We start from the raw sequence: 21,521 nt of genomic DNA, 5'->3' as shown, positions 1-21,521 counted from the left end.
TTAACAACCATTTAAATAACTTTTGTTAATCATTTCAGTTTTATTATTTAATTTACAATGTATTAAAGTTTGGTTTTGGATGCCAATATTCTCAGTCTATTTCTCACATTTTTAGATTCTCATATTTGCACACCTTACATGACAAATCATCAAACAATAAAATCTCACATTTGAAGTTAATTATAGATAAATCTTCCTAAAGCTGTTTTTCAGTTTAAGTAAAACTTTCTTTTTTAAACCTTTATTTTTCAGCATTGCATTACTTTCCAGAATACCAGTGGCTGGTGGATTTCACAGTGGCTGCTACAGTTGTCTATCTAGTAACTGAAGTCTACTACAGTTTTATGAAGCCCACACAGGAAATGAATATCAGCTTAGTCTGGTGCCTGCTTGTTTTGTCTTTTGCAATGTATCCTTCAAAACATCATTAATATTAATTTATGAATTTGTTTTCCTTTTACAGCTAACACTATTAGATCTCGTCTCTGATTTAGAAAGGATTTTAGATCATTAGAGAATGTTTCTTTGTTGAAATCCTCTTTATATACTTGAAAAAAATTTTTTTAATGGAGGTAGATAGTTTAAAAGGTGAAATACAAGGAAAGAAAGCAATTCCCTGCCTTTCCTTTCCCATCTGACTCATGTCACAGAGGGAGCCCCTTCTACCTCTTTTAGGTAGTTCTTTGCAGATTTCCTTCCTCATGTTTAAATAATACATGATAATGGTGTTTTTTAAATTTTAAATATTATTGCACCTTTCTCCTTTGCTTTCCTCCTTCCTTCTTTTCTTTCTAAATATGGAGACAAATTTTTTTTTAAGAAATCAGAAAATACACTTTATTTGGACTTAAAAATTTTGCCCAATAGTTATTTTAAATGCATGAGCCTTTGTGCGCGTACACACACACACACACACACACACACACACACACACACACACACACACACACACACACACACACACACACACACACACACACACACACACACGTGTGTTATCATTCTAATAGTGCTGCTTGGGAAATTTGTTGCTTGTGCTTGGGACATTCATATAGAATAAGAAATTAGGAAGTCAAATGAACAAAATAGAGGAAAAGTATGGTCATTTCTTGACTCTGGGATTGTTGAAGTTAGTGTCTGAGGATATTTGGCATGATTGGACCAACCTGAGTCCTGACCAGGACTCCCTACAGTGTTAACATAGTGAGATGTTAGATTTCTTTGAATGATTCTTTGACTTTTATCTCTCCCTTTCCATTTATTTTATACAGTTTTCTTGATTTTTCTCTGACTTTTCTCTTTTAACCCTTTTGTTAAATTTTTATGTCAACTTAAAAAAAAGTTAAGACTTCTTTGAAAGCTCCATTTTCATAGCAGTTGTGTGTCATGGTTGTGTAATATCTTTTAAAGAACATTAATAGCTTTTATGCTTAAATTTGCACGTTGCATTCTTTATTTTCTGAGTCTCCCTCTTCCTCCCTTTTTGTTTTAATCACTGTCATGTTCAAGATTGTTCTGGAATGTCTTATGGTCTCTGAGTATCCATTTATATTCGGAAGGAGGGGTTAAAAATTGGAAGTTTCTTGCAGGTGGGGAGCTTGTTGACTGGTAGGCTTTTCAGTGGCTAATTGAACAAAGGTCTGGCACTGTCCCGTATGTGGGATCTAAGCCTGACAACTAGTGTTATGAGAGCTGATTGGGGAAGGCTCAGAGACTCAACATTCGGTGTGCAGGCATTGATTTAAATGCATGTCTGGGTCCTCCCCCTGCCCCTGTTCTCAGCTCTTCATTGTCACCTGAAGTTTCACCTAATACCCCCAAGCCCAGTCTTTTCTGCTTTAATATCTTTAAAATTTAATTCTTCTGGGTTCTGCCAAAACTGGGGGAAAGCCATCACTTAATCTCTGTAAGTCGGCAAAACAGAAGATCTGGAAAGTCTATTTATACTAATGCAGTCATTCAACCAACCATCTTGTTTTCCTACGTTTTGCAGTCCTGCGTTTGGAGGCCCCCGCTGTCTCTAGTTCCTGACTTTTGCACCATGTTTCATAAAAAAATTGGCTTTCTTCTCACTGGGTTCCTTGCCTTGTACATCTCACATAGTAGAGAAAATTGAAGCCTGAATTAGTTACTACTTGTGCATTTACTTAATGTCTTCCAAAATTTGTTGTAATTTTTTTCTACTGTCATTTCTTTTCCTATTCTTTGTTTTGGGGAGTTCTGCTTTCTTCCTTGTGTGGTTTATTTAGTCAGAGTTGGGGAGTAAGAGAATTAATAGATGTTTTCCATCTTTTATTTCAGCCAGTGGCCATTGAACTGTCTTTTAAACTTGTTATGGGATACCATTTAAAATACATGATGCGATTTGATATTCAGCACCACTGTGCTATCCTTCTGTTGACTCTTTTGGATTGATTTAGGTATAATTTAGAGTAGAATAGCCAGAACAAAGCCTTAGGAGTTGATATCTTCACAAGATTTATATTGTACTGGGTATAAATACTGATTATGTGTGTTAGTTGAATAAGACCCCCAGATATTCAGTAGTATACTTATTGAAGAGCGGGTTAAATTCAAGGGTTTACAATATTACTATTTAGCTCTATAGTATTAAATAAGTGAAAAATCATTTAGTCAGAATGAACAGCATCCTTAGACATCGTCATATTAAACATACTGAAAATATTATAACTTGATAATTAGCACTAGCTGAATATGTCATTACTTTTTTCATACTGTGAGTTTTTATGTTCTCTGAAATATTGTTTGTTATGAAATATTCTTGGTTTTGTTTCATTCTCTTTGTTTTGTAGCTATGACAAATTTATGTAAAAATGCATATCCTGATACCCAGTTTTATTTAATGTGATACAGCCTTTAATTCTACTTACCAGAAAAATTAGAAAAATGTACTTCTTAATAGCTATTCAAAGTATTGTTTATGTGAATAAATTTTTTACCTTTCATTTCACTCAGTAATGCCTGCTAATGTGAGAGCAAAGGTCCTAAGCAGTCTTCAGCACTGAACTGGCTCCACTCAGTTTGAAGTAGTGCACTTGTAGAAGGCACCAAACAATAGCATCCCTGCAGGGATCTAGTCGCTGGCTGTCTCTCCATCCCAGGGAGGACAGAAAGTGGTGAAGGGCTTTGTAATCCAAGCTATTTTCTGCCAACTTTGACCCTCCTCAAAGCGAGTAGGGAAGAAGAAGGAAAGTAGAATTGTGTATATGCTTGGGTACATGATTTTCTTTCGAACGTGTAGCATGTGAGAAAATGACCTGCTACCTTCAATGGCATGCAGGAAACCAGAATTAAATGCCTGATATCCAGATTAACTCCAAAGAAGAGTCTGTTAATAGCCTTTTACCTTAGTTATAACGTATCTGGTATGCCTTTCACACCCTATGAACAGTCTAGCTGCAGTGACCTCTGTCTGGCTTCTCTTTATTTTCTTATTGTATGTGCCTACTTATTAGTCAAACACATGTCTCCATTGATTACATAGGACAATGGCTCCACTTAATTCCAGAGTCACACGTACATCAGTCGATTCAGGAATTCTCTGCAGTTGTTACTGATGAAATAGCCTTTGTTAAAATGGTCTGCAAATTAGACACATATAACTTAAATAATTGGTTCACTTCAAAGTGAGGAAGAAAACTGTCTTACTTTTGTGCTCATTTCCCTTCTCATCAGTTTTTATTTGACATTCTTGTGTTGAACAACAATTATAATATTTACAGAATCTTGAAAGTTTTGAAAAAACACAAGAATGATTTTTTAAAACATGTGACACTCAAATCTTGAACCGTGGAACTTAAAACTGGTTCATCTCTTGTTGTCAGCTCTGCTTTCTTCTTCAGCTGAGGTGTACATGCATCTAAGCTGTCACACCTGCTTCCAGTCTTACTGTAAAACCCATATTAATTCTCAGCTCTACTCTCTTGCCAATTTGTAATTCTAACCACAATTTGTCCAAGTTTGTATGTTCTACTTCCATTTATGCCAAGTTTATGTTACGTAGACGATAAGAGATAAAGAAAGCCTTATAATGAGGATGGAGCAGTTTTAGTAATTGTCTTTCCTATATGATGACCCATGAAGTTTTAGTCACTGGAGAAATGTCCACTGATTTCATAATATGAAGCATATATTTTCATTTAAGAATAAGAGAAAAATGTAAAGGTAAAAATGGTGCTTGCAAAATTCAGAGATCATTTGGTAGAAATAAAACTTTTAAAAATTAAAATATTGTACACTTCATGGATTTTTTTTAAAGAACCTTTTCTTATGAATAAGCTGTATTGCAGAATAATACTGAGTCAATTGCGTGAATTTAAGTGAGAAGAAAGCTGTTCTACAAAGAATGGTAAAGCTTCTCAGTGGTTCTATTATATTTGGTTAAAGAACTGGATCGTTAGTCACATTTCCACAGTGCTTGTATTTTACAGTGTGGATGGTTTAAGGTGCAAAACCCCATTATATATATTTTTAAGACTATGTTTTAAAATTTAATTTGCCTTGGTTGCCAGACATGCAGATTTTATACAAATCAAAAAGTTGTGAATGGTTTAAATTGAAATAAATTCTTGGGTTTTCTGTGTTAAATATACAGCTCTGTTTGTAGATTTGTAAATTAAAGGTCTGCAAATTAAATGCTGTACTTGTTTGCTATAGGAAATAGACAACTACAGCAAAGTAGCATGACTTAGTCACCTCTTTTGAATTCCTTAAACGATTCTAAATTATTCTTTACAAAAATGTTGTGCTTTAGATTAATAGGAAAAATGAAACACTAAACCCTGAAGTGAACTGTGTAAGATATCATGTTTCCCAGTGAAAAAGGAACAGACTCAGGGCTGTTGAATCTGAGCCAAGGTACTTGTTTTGTCTTGAAAATTTGGACGATACATAGTACGTCAAAACCTGATTCTTTAACAAACTTTTGGAGATCTTCTATGACAGTGATACTGTCAGATTACTCACCTTTCAGGTCAGAAACCTAGCATTATATAGGGAACTTAAGTGAGAGGTAGGACTGTTTTTTTGTTTATTAATTTATAGTCAAGTATGACTTTTTTCTTTCAGCTAGGAAATGGTAATTTTTCTTATGAATCTAAAAATATAATGCTAATTTTCCTTGTTTTACTTTATTTTAATCAGAAGATCAGTTAATAGTTTTTTGTTGTTTGCTTTTTTTTTTTTTTTTTTAATAAAGCCGATATCTTTATGCTTTCAAAAATCTGGTCATCATTTTTCCACAGTCTGGTTAAGTTGAGGCTGAGTGTAAACTATTTTATAGGATGGGTTTAAAGTTGCATAATAGTTTTTGGCTTTTATTTATCTGAGAGAAGTTTAGGTTCATTTCTTTTCTCTTTAAAATAAAGTAATTGAAGCTTTGTCTCTAAGAAAATATGAAGAAATGTTTTAGTTAAAAATTTATCCAAATTTTGTTGGTATTTTTTAAACGTTTGAAGATAGGATCAGATTATTTTAAGAGGATTTTATTTGGTAGCTCTTAAGGATTATTAATTTAGTTTTTAATAGCTGTTCTATAGCAGGACTTTAGTTTCTAGATTTCTCTGCAGCAAGAATGCGAAGTATGATGTGATTTTTGAGTATTTTGTTTGCCTTTTCTTATGGAAAACTAGATGTGATAAGTTTAATCATTTGAATACAAAAAAACATTAGGTTATTGTTAGTGTTCCCCAAAACAATATAATCTTTCACAGATTAGAAAAACTTTCCATTTACATGCAAATTGCTTAGAGTGGAAATGTGATCTATTTTTAAAAGGTAATCATAGATTTTGTGAAAAACTTTTGAGAAACATCTATGAAAACCTCTGTTTATTCCTTAGAATACTATGCAATAGATTTGTGTATTGGCAAAAAAACTGGCAACATTTTGTATCAGAATATGTTTCTATGTATTTCTTTCCTTCTCAAAAGAGCATCTGAACATATTGTTGAATAATTTTATGAGGTTAGGGTGTAGAATACATTTTCTTAATCCGAGAATAGGGTCTTGAAGTTAAAACATGGTAGTACTTCGGCACATCTATGTTATTAAAGTTGTTATCCTAGATAAGAGAAATTTGCCATTTTTATAACAAAAAATTAAGCCTGTTCGCTATTTGAAAGCTCTTATCTCCAGCTCAAAAATATGTATATTTAAAATACTTCCTACTGAATAAATCTTCCAACCTGTCATTGATTTTTCTTTTCTGTTCTGATTTTTGTATCTGCATCTATAAATTATGGCCTAATTCCAGTATGAAAAATGTTGACATTAAATTAGAAGCTTAAAAATATCAAGTACATGATAGAAAAAATTTATTCCATCCCTAACTAGACATGGAACAACAGACTGGTTCCAAATAGGAAAAGGAGTATGTCAAGGCTGTATATTATCACCCTGCTTATTTAACTTATATGCAGAGTACATCATGAGAAACACTGGGCTGGAAAAAGCACAAGCTGGAATCAAGATTGCCGGGAGAAATAGCAATAACCTCAGATGTGCAGATGACACCACCCTTATGGCAGAAAGTGAAGAACTAAGGAGCATCTTGATGAAAGTGAAAGAGGAGAGTGAAAAAGTTGGCTTAAAGCTCAACATTCAGAAAACTAAGATATGGCATCCGGTCCCATCACTTCATGGCAAATGAATGTGGAAACAGTCCCTGACTTTATTTTTTTGGGCTCCAAAATCACTGCTGATGCTGACTGCAGCCATGAAATTAAAAGATGCTTACTCCTTGGAAGAGAAGTTATGGCCAGCCTAGACAGCATATTAAAAAGCAGAGACATTACTTTGCCAACAAAGGTCCATCTAGTCAAGGCTATGGTTTTTCCAGTGGTCATGTATGGATGTGAGAGTTGGACTGTGAAGAAAGCTGAGTGCTAAAGAATTGATGCTTTTGAACTGTGGTGTTTGAGAAGACTCTTGAGAGTCCCTTGAACTGCAAGGAGATCGAACCAGCCCATCCTAAAGGAGATCTGTCCTGGGTGTTCACTGGAAGGACTGATGCTAAAGCCAAAACTCCAATACTTTGGCCATCTCATGTGAAGAGCTGACTCATTTGAAAAGACTCATGCTGGGAAAGATTGAGGGCAGGAAGAGAAGGGGACGACAGAGAATGAGGTGGTTGGATGGCATCACTGACTCGATGGACACGGGTTTGGGTGAACTCCAGGAGTTGGTGATGGACAGAGAGGCCTGGCGTGCTGCAGTTCATGGGGTCGCAAAAAGTCGGACACAGCTGAGCAACTGAACTGAACATTCTCTTTATTTCAGAAATGGAGATCTTATAAAGCAAAATAAGTTAGCATTTAAAGGATGTGTTCGATTGTAATTAGCTTCCACCTAATTAAGTGGAAAAAAAAAGAATTAAAAAAAAAATAAATAAAGGAGGTGTTCCATTCAGGTAGAACTGAGGGGTTAATTAAGAGGCTCTTTAGTTCCTCTTCACTTTCTGCCGTTAGTGGTATCATCTGCATATTTGATGTTATTGATCTCTCTCAGCAATCTTGATTCTAGCTTGTGCTGCTTCCAGCCTGGTATTTCCCATGATGTGCTCTGCATAGAAGTTAAATAAGCAGAGTGACCATACACAGCCTTGCTGTATTCCTTTCCCAGTTTTAAACCAGTCTGCAATTCTATGTCCAGTTCTCCGTGTTGCTTCTTTTATTTATTTATTTATTATTATTTTTTTTTACGTGTTGCTTCTTAACCTGTATACAGGTTTCTTAGGAAACGGGTAATTTGGACGGGTATTCCCATCTCTAATAATTTTCCACAATTTATTGTGATCACACAGTCGAAGGCTTTACACTTAGGAGATTGTAAATATACTGTTCTGATTTAAGTGGAAGCTTGTGAACTATTGAATGAATACTTTAACAATTGGCCCTAGCCAGAGCGTGGTATTTTACATCAGAATATTGTTTGTGTGTTTACATTATGGGTTATGGAAAGGTTTTGTTCCAGTATGGAGCTCAATAAGTAATTAGTTTTAAGATGTGTCTAGTATTTGAGATTTATCTAGTATGAGTTCTGGATGTAGCCATTATAACATTTTAGGTGTTTGTGGTATAGGGTTATATTAATGTATTAATGATATATGATTATACTTCACACTTGAATTTGATTGCATCTAATTTTGTTTTTTCTTCCTTTAGTGTTGACATACTTTGTAACTTATTTAATAATTCTGTGGTATCAAAATTTGGCAGTAGGTGTAATCTTTGAGAAATTTCTTTTTGGTCATTTGATATCAGTTCTGGCTGAAGATGTTATTTTGCTTTTTAGTGTAAGTGAAGGAGTTTGAAATTGTGTCTTTAGAGACTCTAGTATCCATTTTCAGTAAAAATGAAGCAGTGTTTTTCCAGCCTGGACTTGGGGCCCCCCAGGCAATGAGAGAAATCATAGCTAAGTCTCAAAAGCATTTCTTTTGTGGTGTTTGGAGTTTTTATGTTGTGTTTTTAAATATTGCTCCTTTTTCCTTATTATCTCCTAATATGTAAGCCTTTCTTTAGAATGCCAAGAAAGAGGTGGACCTGTAGTGTTTGATACTAGTAAAATGAACCAGTAGCTTTGTTTGTTTTATTTTTAAGTTGTGGCGAAGACATAGATAAGGAGCATGGGATTCAGAGTGTCCTGGAGAGAAAAGTTTGAGCATCTGTTTTCTAGGATGTCTTTACCACTTTTTTATTTTTATTTTTAAAATTAGTTACTTGGCTGTGCCAGGCCTTCGTTGCAGCACACAGGACCTTAGTTTGATGGTGCAGGGTCCTTCGTTGCGGTGTGGGCTCCAGGACGTTCAGGCTCAGTGGTGTGGCCCGCAGGCTCTGCTGCTGGCGTGAGGGATCGTACTTCCCCAGCCAGGCACGGCAAGGTGGATCCTTAACCCCGGACCACCAGGCACGTCCCGTGTCACCACTTGTAAACGGAGTTTCATGTTTCATAGGACTCCGTCTTGAATGTTAAAAGTTGCATGAAGTTTAAGAGTTGTGAAATTGTTCTTAACTTGCTGTCTTAGAAAACTTGATACTTTACTTCGTTATAAGAAAAGCTACAGTTTGCATGAGGAAAAGATCCAGTAGTCCTCTGTTAAAAAACCAGATATTTTCCCTTCGTTACTTGCTTTCATATTTTTTACACTTAACCTGGCTTCAACTCTTACTGAAGTGACTTATATCACTTTTTAATCATAAATAAAATTAAGTTGTGCTTTAAAATTACATCATTTTAAAAATAATTGTGTATAGACTGTTATAATCTCCTCTAAGGAGTTCAGAATATTAACCAGGGAAGTCTTAACTTTGTAGTTTTTCTTTATTAATTGAATTACTAAAAAGTCAATCATAATGTAAATTTGAACTGCAGTGTTTATTACTTTAGTTAATTAGAAAATTTGGGATAGGAAACTATTCTAAGAGCTTAGATTATGCAAGAGGGCTTCAAGTATGCTTTGTAGCCTTCTTTTCCACCTGCACTCACAGCTAACTGCTCTCAGAAGCATCTTTCATTACAAACAATATATCTTCACCCAGGTTAATGGGTTGGGTTTGCACTGAGGGTGGGGCAGGTCCTGCCTCTATCTCCTCTAACTGGAACTGGTGTTCAGTTTCTTCCTGGATACCTAATCTTCCTAATTTTTCCCCCCTCTAGAGTCTTTCCACTTTAAGCAACTGTAGACTATCAATGTCTTTCATGTACGAGCATAACTGCAAGAACTCTGAAATGAATGATATTCTTATTGAAAAGGAGAAAAAATAGTAATAGGATGTGTATGCCATGATTAAGTTATAGAGAAGTTTTAAAAGTTCACTTGCATCTTTAAATGACATGGAAACTAAATGTGCTTTGTTAAATACCCATTAATCATTTTAATTGAAATTAACATCCTATCAATTTGACAACCTTGCTTAGGCTTAATGTAACAAAATCATGCCAACTTCTACAGTGATGCAGTATACTCTTAGTGCTTATAAATGATTTAGTAGCTGTTAGCCAAAATAGGAAGAGGATTGACAACTATGTTTAGGAAAACTTGTACAATAATGTTAAGATGACTTAAGAAAGCATTTTGAAGGAACAGCACATGGAAATACCACAGAATTATTCTACATTACAAAGTAAGAACTAGAGTGTAAATATCACTCTTTAAATTCTTACTGTAATTTGCAAAGATAGTTAGTTTTGCAGATATATAAGACTTGAAAATGTATTTCCCTTATTAGAAAATAATTTGGCTTCCCTTTTCTCCTAATGTTCAGTATCATAGAAAAACTGACATCTGTTATTATGTGGTTTAAGCTCTTCAGTAGAGTTTGAGATATCTGTGTATTGGTTTATAACCAGAGTATTGCAGAGTTAAATTGAGCAAGACTGTGTCAGGGTGCTGAGTGTTTGGTTAGGGAACTAATGTAAACCAATGGCATTTGCCTGTTTATTAGTTTTAATTTTTACTTTAAAGAAGTAATTGGCTCAAATACTTGACCATTATACATATATATAACCTGAGTTATGGTGAACATAAAACATTTAGAATGAAAGTAATGTGCCTGGTAAATGTCTTCAGAAGGTGTATGCTGAAGCTCTACAGTTTATGTGTTTCTGATTATATGTGTCCTAAAACATGTATTTGATATGACAAAGTTGAGATCTTTTTAATCAAAAAGTTCAGATGTTGTCATCTAGCTTTTCATGCTTGGTTTTCTCTTGTCTTAAAAGGAAATCAGGTACTTCATAGAATGTAGCACTATAACTAATATCTTTGTAATAGTCTGTAAGGAAATATATTAAAAAGTTGAAATAAGGGCTACTTGGTTGCAGTAGCTTAGACTCTGCACTTTCACTGCAGAGGGTGCGAGTTCAGTCCCTGATCCAGAAAGTTCCACATGCCATGTGGTACAGCCAAAAAAGAGTTCAGATAAATTGCTAAGACAGCAGTTTTTAGATGGTACCTTCAACTTGCATGTAGATTGTATTCTGAAAAGCTTGGAAATAAAATAATCTTTTAAGAAAAATAATGCTAAAAAGGCATTTCCTCCCAGATTAGCCCATGAAAGTCCATTTGATCTGTAACTAGCACATACGACCACGTTATTTCTCAAAGAAAATAATGCTTTTGCTAATAAGTAGTTAGGAAAATAAATATGAGCAAGTGTTTATCTTGAATCATGGTATCTGAGAAAAAGTAAGAGAGGTTCATGTGAAAGGAAGATTAGCTAGAGTGGAATTAACCGAGGTGTGAACAGTGAAAGTTGGGAAGGGGGATAATACTGCCTGAAAAGTGACTAGGGTGGTATTAGAGGTACTTCCCATCACACACTTCTAAAGGGCTGACTGCCCCAGGACTAGATGGATAAAAGTGAGCTATGCTTGTACTTCTTTTTTTTTTTTTGACATTTAAAAGGGGGAACTGTCTTCTAAATAAGCCTTAAGAATACAAAGCCTAAGCCTTTTAATTTAGAACATCCTTTAAATTTATAACCCCAAGTGGTAAATAATTTACATTTTTGTTATTACCACCGATGAAAACAGATCTTAGAGTAAAACTTTTTCTTTACTGTTTTTCACTTTGAGTATATTATCCCAGAGAGTTGTTGGTCTTTATTGTTGTCGTTGTTCAGTCTCTCAGTTGTGTCTGACTCTTTGCGACCCATGGACTACACAGCAGACCAGACCCTTCTGTCCTTCAGTTTCTCCCAGGGTTTGCTGAAACTCATGTCCATTGAGTCAGTGATGCCATCCAACCGTCTCATCCTCTGTCGCCCCCTTCTCTTGTCCTCAATCTCTCCCAGCATAGGGTCTTTTCCAGTGAGTTGGCTCTTCACATCAGGTGGCCAGAGTAGTGGAGCTTCAGCTTCAGCACCAGTCCTTCCAGTGAATATTCAGGGTTGATTTCCTTTGGGATTGACTGGTTTTGATCTTCTTGCAGTGCAAGGAACTCTCAAGTCTTCTACAGTACCACAGTTCGCTAGCATCAATTCTTTTGCATTCAGCCAACTCTCATATCTGCACATGACTATTAGAAAAACCATAAATTTCACTGTACAGACCTTTGTAGGCAAAGTGATGTCTCTGCTTCGTGACTGCATTCACAATCTGCAGTGATTTTGGAGCCCAAGAAAATAAAATCTGTCACTGTTTTCACTTTTTTTCCATCTGTTTGCCATTAAGTGTTGGGACTGGATTGCTAGCATCTTGTGAGCACAATTGTGCGGTAGTTTGAGCATTCTTTGACATTGCCCTTCTTTGGGATTGGGATGAAAACTGACCTTTTCCAGTCCTGTGGCCACTGCTGGGTTTTCCAAATATGCTGACATACTGAGTGCAGCACGTTAACATTATCATCTTTTAGGATTTTGAATAGCTCAGTTGGAATTCTGTCACCTCCACTAGCTTTTTTCATAGTAATGCTTCCTAAAGCCCACTTTGACTTCACATTCCAGAATGTCCTAGATGAGTGGCCACATAGTGGTTATCTGGGTCATTAAGACCTTTTTAGTATAGTTCTTTGTATTATTGCCACCTCTTCTTAATCTCCTTTGCTTCTGTTAGTTCCTTACCTTTTCTGTCCTTCAGCATGTCCATCCTTGGACGAAATGTTCCCTGTGCTGTGTGCTTCGTTGCTCAGTCGTGTCTGACTCTTTGTGACCCTGTGGACTATAGCCCTCCAGGTGCCTCTATCCATGGGGATTCTCCAGGCAAGAATATTGGAGTGGGTTACCATACCCTCCTCCAGGGGATCTTCCCAACCCAGGGATTGAACCCAGGTTTCCTGCATTGCAGGTGGATTCTTTGCTGTCTGAGCCACCAGGGAAGCCCTCTAAGAGCTGTAATAATGGTAATTATTGTTCTTACGTTCTTATGTTCACCATAACTCAGGTTATATATATGTATAATGGTCAAGTGTTTGAACCCTGGATATCTCCAATTTAAAGGTCTGTTTACCATTAAAGCATAGAATTTATACTGTTTCAGCTTACCTAGATTTCCATGTAAAACATTATTTCTATGGCAAAATTTGTTATTGTTTAGGTACCTACTTTATTTTGGGGGGCTCCAAAATCACTGCAGATGGTGACTGCAGCCATGAAATTAAAAGACACTTACTCCTTGGAAGAGAAGTTATGGCCAACCTAGACAGCCTATTAAAAAGCAGAGACATTACTTTGCCAACAAAGGTCCGTCTAGTCAAGGCTATGGTTTTTCCAGTAGTCATGTATGGATATGAGGGTTGGTCAATAAAGAAAGCTGAGCCAAGAAGAATTGATGCTTTTGAACTGTGGTATTAGAGAAGACTCTTGAGAGTCCCTTGAACTGCAAGGAGATCCAACCAGTCAATCCTAAAGGAAATCAATCCTGACTCTTCATTGGAAGGACTGATGTTGAAGCTGAAACTCCAATACTTTGGCCACCTGATGTGAAGAGCTGACTCACTGGAAAAGACCCTGATGCTGGGAAAGATTGAAGGTGGGAGGAGAATGGGATGACAGAAGATGAGATGGTTGTATGGCATCACTGACTCAATGGACATGAGTTGAAATAAACTCTGGGAGTTGGTGATGGACAGGGAGGCCTGGCGTGCTGCGATTCATGGGTTCACAAAGAGTCGGACATGACTGAGCAACTGAACTGAACTGAAGTAACTGATGTACCTACTATGTGCCAGTCACTTTTTGGTGCTCCATCTGAGCAGTGAACGAGACAAGAATTATTGATAGAAGTTTACATTCTAGCAGAGATTTATTTCAACTTGCATTTGGAAGATCAAAAAAATCACCTGTCTTTATTACCTTCAAGTTGGCTTACTTAGGGTAGATGCCCATAGCTAGAGCAGCTGGGACTCTATTTACATTTATATCCAGTATCCTAGGTAGGATCCTAATAGAGAATGGGTAGTAACTACATTAGCATATTTTGAATAGGAATCAAAGGACAGCTTCCTTTTAAAGTGGAAGGGCAAGGGTCCTTATCTTTGCTTATCTGTTCCTGAATAAGAATTCTTCTAGGGGCGGGGAGAAAAAAAAAAAAAGAATTCTTCTGACTATGAGAATGTTTGAACAAACCATTTACTGCTGCCAAGGCAGCTCTGTTTTTAAAATGATTTCATGTGTTATTGCTTAACTATCCTGTACCTTAGGTGCTGTAAGCATTTCCATAGACACAGTATACAAAATCGTTAGCTGAATGTACTCTGGATCCAGACAACCTAGATTTAAATCCCAGCTGCCTTTAATCTAGCTATAGGATCTTGGTCAAGTGTGTGCATGCGTGCATACATGCAGTTACATCAGTCATGTCTGACTCTTTGTGACCCCATGGACTGTAGCCCACCAGGCACCTCTGTCCATGAGATTCTCTAGGCAAGAATACTGGAGTGGGTATATATACCACATCTTCTTTATCCATTCCTCTGTCCATGGGATCACAAAGTGTAGGACCTGACTGATGTGACTTTGCATGCATGCACGCACTTGCCCAAGATCACGAAGCTAATCCCTTATCAGTCACATCATTTGCAAATATTTTCTACCAATCTATGTGTTGTCTTTTTGTTTTGTTTATTGTTTCCTTTGCTGTGCAAAAGCTTTTCAGTTTAAGTAGGTCCTATTTGTTTATTTTTGCTTTTATTTCCATTATTCTGGAAGATGGATTAAAAAAGATTTTGCTGTAATTTATGTCTGAGAGTGTTCTGCCTATGTTTTCCTCTAATAGTTTTATAGTGCCCAACTAATGTTTAGGTCTTTAATCTATTTTGAGCTTATTTTTGTGTGTGGAGTTAGGAATGTTTTAATTTCATTCTTTTACATGTGGCTGTCCCGTTTTCTCAGCACCATTTGTTGAAGAGACTGTCTTTCCCACATTTGTATAGTCTTGCCTCCTTTGTCATAGATTAGTTGGTTGTTTTGGTGCATGGGCTTATTTCTGGGTGTTCTATCCTGTTCCATTGACCCATATTTCTATTTTTGTGCCAGTACCATACTGTTTTGATGGTTGTAGCTTTGTAGCCTGAAGTCAGGGAGCCTGATTGCTCCAGCTCTGTTTTCCTTTTCAAGAAGGTCTTCTTTGTCTGCATACAGATTTTGAGATTTTTTGTTGTAGTTCTGAAGAAGATGTCGTGTGTAAACACACACACACACACACGAATATTACTCAGCTCTTAAAAAGAATGAAATAAGGCCATTTGCAGCAACACAGATGGACCTAGAGAGTGTCATACTGAGTGAAGTAAGACAGAGAAGGAGAAATATCATATGACATCCTTTATATGTGGAATCTAAAAAGAAATTATACAAATGAACTGACTTACAAAACAGACTCATGGACTTAGAAAACAAATTCATGGTTGCTGGGGCGAGGACATAGTTAAGGACTTTGGAAAGGTAGCATACACACTGCTATATTTAAAATGGATAACCAGCAAAAACCTATGGTATAACACATGGAACTCTGCTCCATGTTAAGTGCCAGCCTGGATGGGAGGGAGAATGGATACATGTGTATGTATGGCTGAGTCCCTTCACTGTTCACCTTAAACTATCACAACATTGTTTATTTGTAATAATGCTATAATTAATTGGGGCTAACTCCTATACACCAATACAAAATGTTTTTGGTGTTAAAAAAAACAAAAAACAATACTAGAATGGATTCCCACACCCTCTTCCAGGGCATCTTCCCGACCCAGGGATCAAACCCTTGTCTCTTATGTCTCCTGCATTGGCAGGCGGGTTCTTTACACTGGCACCACCTGAGACGTCTGAACCTGTCTGTGCCACAATTTTTCTAAATCTGGAAAGTAGTGATAATAGTTGGCTGATGGAAGGATGAAATGAAATAATTGCTAGTGCTTAGCGCTTGGCAAGTACTAAATGACAGCTGTTATTATTTTCCATGTTTGACATATAATTTACGTAAAAGTTGCCTTTCTAAATTTTTTGGCCAAACAACTTATTTTGTTGGGTGGGTTTATGCTTTCCAGGAGAACAATTTGATATAACAGAAATCTGGATTCTAGCTATGGATCCTCCACTGATTGATCTTGATTTGATTAATTATTAAGAGGGGGTTCAAATAAAATATTTAGTATTTTCATATAAAATTTAAATATTTTAAAAGAGGTGAGCATGTTGAGTCTTTGGTTGATTTTGAGTACTCAACGAAGACCTTTTTTTTGTTTCATCATAGTGTGAAATGGTGATCCCAGATGTTCAGTTTTTGTACCAAAGCTTACCAATGACTGTTACAAAAACTTTTTGTAATTTTCAAAGTTTAAATTAGTGGATGATTTACAGATGATTCCTGTGATGAGTGTTTAATTCTAAATATAAACTACTTGACAATCACCCCCAATAAAAAGCTCAATGCTTTTCGTATCACCAAAACCCTATTTTGTAAAATTATTGTAATAACCTAATGAATTTGAGTTAGAGAAACTGGAAATACATTCTTTTCCTAATTACAGTGTAGTATGTATTTGTGCATTTTTTATTAATTTTAAAATGTTATAAACTTCGCTTAGATTTGCTTTGTTTTTATGTCCTATTTTCTGAAAGACTATTCAGATTTTCATTAGTTTTTCACTTCCTTCCAAAAGGGACCTTGTAGAGAAATATTGTAGAATCAAAATGAATGTTGTAGTCAAATTTTATTGGAGTTCAGGTCCTGTAAAGATGGTTGTGTTTAACTTCCACAAAGTTATTTGTTGTTTTTCCTGAACTTTTCCTTTTGCAGCAAAGTTCTATTTTCATTAACTACACACTATTTTAAAGTAGAAGATGGTGGTGAAAGATCAGTCTGTGTTACCTTTGGATTTTTTTTCTTTGTGAAAGCAATGGCTGTCTTGATTGTAACAGAAAACTATCTGGAATTTGGACTTGAAACAGGTAATAATTTAATATCTTACAGGTTCTTAAAATTAGGTTTATATTTTGAAATGTTCTAAATAACATTTATTATTCTTAAGATCTTTTTTTTTAGCTAAGTTTTCCCTACCTTTTTCCAAAAATGCTCTCCCTTCCTCATTTTTTCCTTAAACTTAAATAAGTATTTCTAATGCTAATGTTTACTCACATAGGTAAAGATGCAGATTTTAATGCAAATTATATGGAATGTACAGATATCAAAGGGATGTTTTCAAAGGCTATTTCTCCTAATAACTAAATTTATTGCATTATGACATACTAATTAGCACATGAAAGAGCTAGTCTTGTCACTTCAGAATTTTAGATACTCTAGCATTTTATTTCCAAAGAAAGATTCTGTATTTTACTCCTATGATAAGAGTAAATTTTTTTCCCCCTACAGGGTTTACAAATTTTTCAGACAGTGCGATGCAGTTTCTTGAAAAGCAAGGTTTAGAATCTCAGTAAGTTTTTTTTTAATTAAGTATTATTCAAGTTAAATGTTTCCATTTTTAGTAAAATAGCACTTACTGTAAGTAGTTCTTTGTTTTTAATCAGTGAAAAGAGTTATTTTTTAAGTAGGACTGTCTCTTTTAGCAATATCCTTACTCATATTTTTTACATTTGTATAAACTTAGTATCTTTTATAGAATTCTGATTTGAATTTGCTGTTATTTAACTTAATTCCTCTTCCCTCAGACAGTAAATGAAATTCATGAGTCACATGTTATTTTTTGTTGAATATGTAGTTATGATTGTTAAAACTGTTGCCTAAGAGATATCTGATTACGTTCATAATTCACCAAATCCCTTATAGATAGTGGTAGAATAAGAGCTATCTTTCTGTAAGAGTTTACTTTGTATTACTTGTATTATTGTGTTTTATAAAGTAATTAATTAGAAGAAAAGAAACTTCTAGAAGGTTCACTTCAAAAACTTACCAGCTTTTTTAAAAATTTTAATTTTAGGGGTCCTGTTTCAAAACTTACTTTCAAATTTTTCCTGGCTATTTTCTGTTCACTCATTGGGGCTTTTTTGACATTTCCTGGATTACGGCTGGCTCAAATGCATCTGGATGCCCTGAATTTGGCAACAGAAAAAATTACACAGTAAGCGGAAAATGTACATAAGCACATGCAGATAAATATATGTTTTCCATCTTAATGAAGGTATATTATTGTAATGAAATCATAAATTATTGTATTGAAAATTAATAACCATTTGATGTCACACTGCTTCCTCTTTCTACTATAAGCAAGTTTCTTCCATTCTTTTCTAAACTTTAAGTCCTGTGTAAGAAAAAACACTAATTATTAAATATCTTTTTTTCCTGTTAAAATGGAAATATCAATATTTATGTTCTTTTGAACTCAGAGTTCAATGTTTATGATATCGTAATTTCTACCACTGATCTGAGGATCTATGGGAATTTCTTTAAATTAGAATTTTCAAGCTATAAATACCTATTTAAATTTTATATAAATGATTTGATTTAATTTGATTTTTTATTTAAAGCATTTTATTTTTAAATGTTTTGAAATTTGTGTACATAAGAAATGTTTGTTTTCCTTATATTACTGACTTATATGTAAGCTTATTTTACTTTGGGATTACTAATACTGTATAGTGTTAAATTATAGTTTACTATAGAGAAATTGTATTTGAATCTCTACATATAAGTCAGAGCCCACTTACTATATTCTTTGTGGTTGTCAGAGATTCTTTTCTTGGTGTAGACACCTTGGCAGAGGAACAGATTTTTATCTTCTTCATTTCTTATCCAGATTCAAGTTTCCAAGTCCTCTTTTTGTTTTGCAGTAGAAGCACAAGTTGAGAATATTCCATTTTGATATATGTATTTATAGTCATTAAGTTTCTCTGAATAGTCGTATTTCCTAACATTTCTGCTCTTTAAAAACCTACACTTAATGATGCTGATTCTCTGTCTTTTCACGCTCTTCTCTCTCCTACCTCTGTCATTTTCCTTTATTTTAATTTTGAAAATATTTCTGTGTTTTTCCTCTCCTCCCTTTTTTCCTGCATGTGCTTTGTGTGTGTTTACTTATTCTCACCTCCTAGTACACACTCCTTCATTCCTCTTTTTTCCGCTCCTTTTACTCAGCATGCTCTTGGCTACATCCTGCTTTTCTCCCTCCATCCGTCTCTCTAATGGCTTCTTTTAAAACAAAACCTGGTTCTCCCCCTCCTCTCTCCACACACACACTTCAGTCCACTAACCCCAGTGTTATGATTTAAATAAGCTGAAAGGGTGGGTGGAGGGGAGCCCTTCAGCAGCTACTGAAACCGCTGTGGGCTGCTCCTTGATACTAGAGTGTTCCCTAGCAACACTGCATACCTAATACTGCTGCTTTCTTCCCCCGCACCCGATGGTTTACCCAGGCTGTGGGATGAAAGAATCACTTTATAAAAACATTGAAAGCATTTAGTGGTAGTTTGGGATTGGAGACACTGAGGGTTGGTTGCAGGGGGTGGGGCACATTTTCTTTTCCTTCTCAGAAAAATGTAGCTTCTTACGATTTTTCCCTTTGGGAATCTGGAGTTTTGTTTTCCGTGTGTTACAAACGGCCCCCTCACACACACACACACACACACATTGTGTTGTAGCACTCTGCCCAGATCCAGGGTGTGGCACGCTAGTTTTGTAGTGAGAGCCGCAGAGTGGCACAAAGAGCTGCCTTCTCCTCACCCCCATGGCCAGGCAGCAGTACTTGCTTTAGGGCCAGAGCTTAGAACCAGAGTTCCTCCTCTCCCTGGTCAGGTAGGTCTTCATGGTTTCCTGATCCAGCCGTTTACTCACAGAAATCACTATCACGTGCATTGTAGTGGTATTTTAAAGTGTGTGTGTGTGTATTTTAAACCCTCCAGTTTGGTCTCTCTTCCTTGCATGGTTTGTAATGAATACAGAACATGGTAATAAAATAGTCGGAAGAACGTCTTTCTGAAACAAGGACAGTCTTTATCAGTCATCTGTCTCTGTAGGGTACAGACTTGGAGCAACAGTTAACAATGACATTACATCTCACACCTGAAACCTTTTGCTGTATTGGGTATATTATAGTCTTGTAGGAGTAATGTGAATTCTCCTGGTTTGTGTAGGATAGGGAAATTCATTTCAGATACGTTCATAATTCTTCAGGAAGAAATACAAATGTGAATCATTTATGATTTTAACAATTAATTAAAACATTTTACATGATCATTACATATTGAAAGGTTCCTCATTTATAAGTTGGTGCAGTGGCTTCCACCTGCCCTATCCTGTCTGGTATTTTGGACCTTGTAATAGATCTCTTACTTGTAAGTAATCAGAAGCCACCTTATGTCTGCTGGACTGAAAAACATCAAAAGATGACTCCTATCCTGAAAATTCATTGGATTCATTGATTGTTTAGAGAATCTTTTAAGTACTGGTGTATTAAATCAGGGGTACAGTAGGAGATTGTTAAAGAACACTAGAATGGCAGTGAACAGATTTAGATTTTAGTGCTTGATCTCTTTCTTACCTGTAATATTACCATGTGCAAATCATTTAACTTTCCTCAATCTAAACATTCTCATCTGAAACATTAAAATTATGAGGTGTTTTTATAAGGGCTCAAATCAGTGTTGAGTGATAATGATTAATATAAAATAATGGTGGCAACAATACCTTAATATAGAATACTGAAAATAAGTTCCTACCTTCATTTTTTAAGTCCCAAGTTTCTGTAGTTTATTAGTGTATTTTGCTTCTGGATTTTTATGTTTATTTCTTACATACTTTCAGAACATTACTTCATATCAACTTCTTGGCACCTCTGTTTATGGTTCTGCTCTGGGTAAAACCCATCACCAAAGACTACATTATGAACCCACCATTGGGTAAAGAAAGTGTTCCTTTGTAAGTATGGGTATTTGGGGCCTAATTTTTATTTCATTATGTAATCAAAACTTTTCTAAAATGTTTTTTACTATGTTCATGTTTTTAATTATAATATTAAGACTGTATTTTTAAAACATTAATAGAAATATTTAAAAATGTATCATAAAATGGAAATTACAGGTCATCATTTAAACTTTTGGTGATCTTCAATAATGGCTGTGAATTCTTATTACTCTGCACTTATATTATCTTGTACAGTTGTAAGTTTTTGTGCTTTTTCACTTGATGTCCAGTTGATATCTGAGATTTTTTTTTGTTGTTTGCGCTTGTTTTTAAGACACTTTGTATATTTCTGTTATTTTTCCTTAATTGTGAAGATTTAGAGGAAAAATTTTATAAATGGAAGTTCATATATTCAGCCCCTTAAGAGTTATTAATATTTTCCACATTCACTGTTTTTTGTTTTATTTTTTTATAAAGTATCTTTTCAAGTAAATCAGAAGCATAACATTTTTACCCCTAAGAACTTCAGTATGCCTCTCTAAAAAATAAAGATATTCTTCTACATGACAGTGTTGTCATACCTATCAAAATTAAAAATAAAGCCTTAACATTGTTATCTAATAGTAGGTACTATTCCCCAATTAGACAGCTGTACTTTAACAGAAGAAGGAAACTAACAGTTTGTTAAAAGGCGTTAGTAACTGTACTTGCTA

General features: G+C 35.3%; 1 protein-coding gene across 4 annotated transcripts in view; it reads left to right on the top strand.

The window, feature by feature from the left end:
- Nucleotides 1-21,521, top strand: part of TMEM161B (transmembrane protein 161B) — a 71,167-nt gene that overhangs the window by 43,058 nt on the left and 6,588 nt on the right. For 2 of the 4 annotated variants that reach the window (XM_043913556.1, XM_043913558.1), the window contains 5 exons: nucleotides 253-409; nucleotides 16,753-16,904; nucleotides 17,326-17,386; nucleotides 17,891-18,031; nucleotides 20,710-20,823. In XM_043913556.1, the coding sequence (XP_043769491.1) occupies nucleotides 253-409; nucleotides 16,753-16,904; nucleotides 17,326-17,386; nucleotides 17,891-18,031; nucleotides 20,710-20,823 (625 nt within the window). The remainder of the gene's footprint in view (nucleotides 1-252; nucleotides 410-16,752; nucleotides 16,905-17,325; nucleotides 17,387-17,890; nucleotides 18,032-20,709; nucleotides 20,824-21,521) is intronic. The other 2 variants (XM_043913559.1, XM_043913557.1) reach the window with 2 other exon arrangements.

The sequence above is a fragment of the Cervus elaphus genome, chromosome 9 (assembly GCF_910594005.1).
Source record: "Cervus elaphus chromosome 9, mCerEla1.1, whole genome shotgun sequence".
Taxonomy (NCBI): domain Eukaryota; kingdom Metazoa; phylum Chordata; class Mammalia; order Artiodactyla; family Cervidae; genus Cervus; species Cervus elaphus.
Note: the sequence above shows the minus strand (reverse complement) of the source record. Positions and strands in the feature narration are given on the sequence as shown.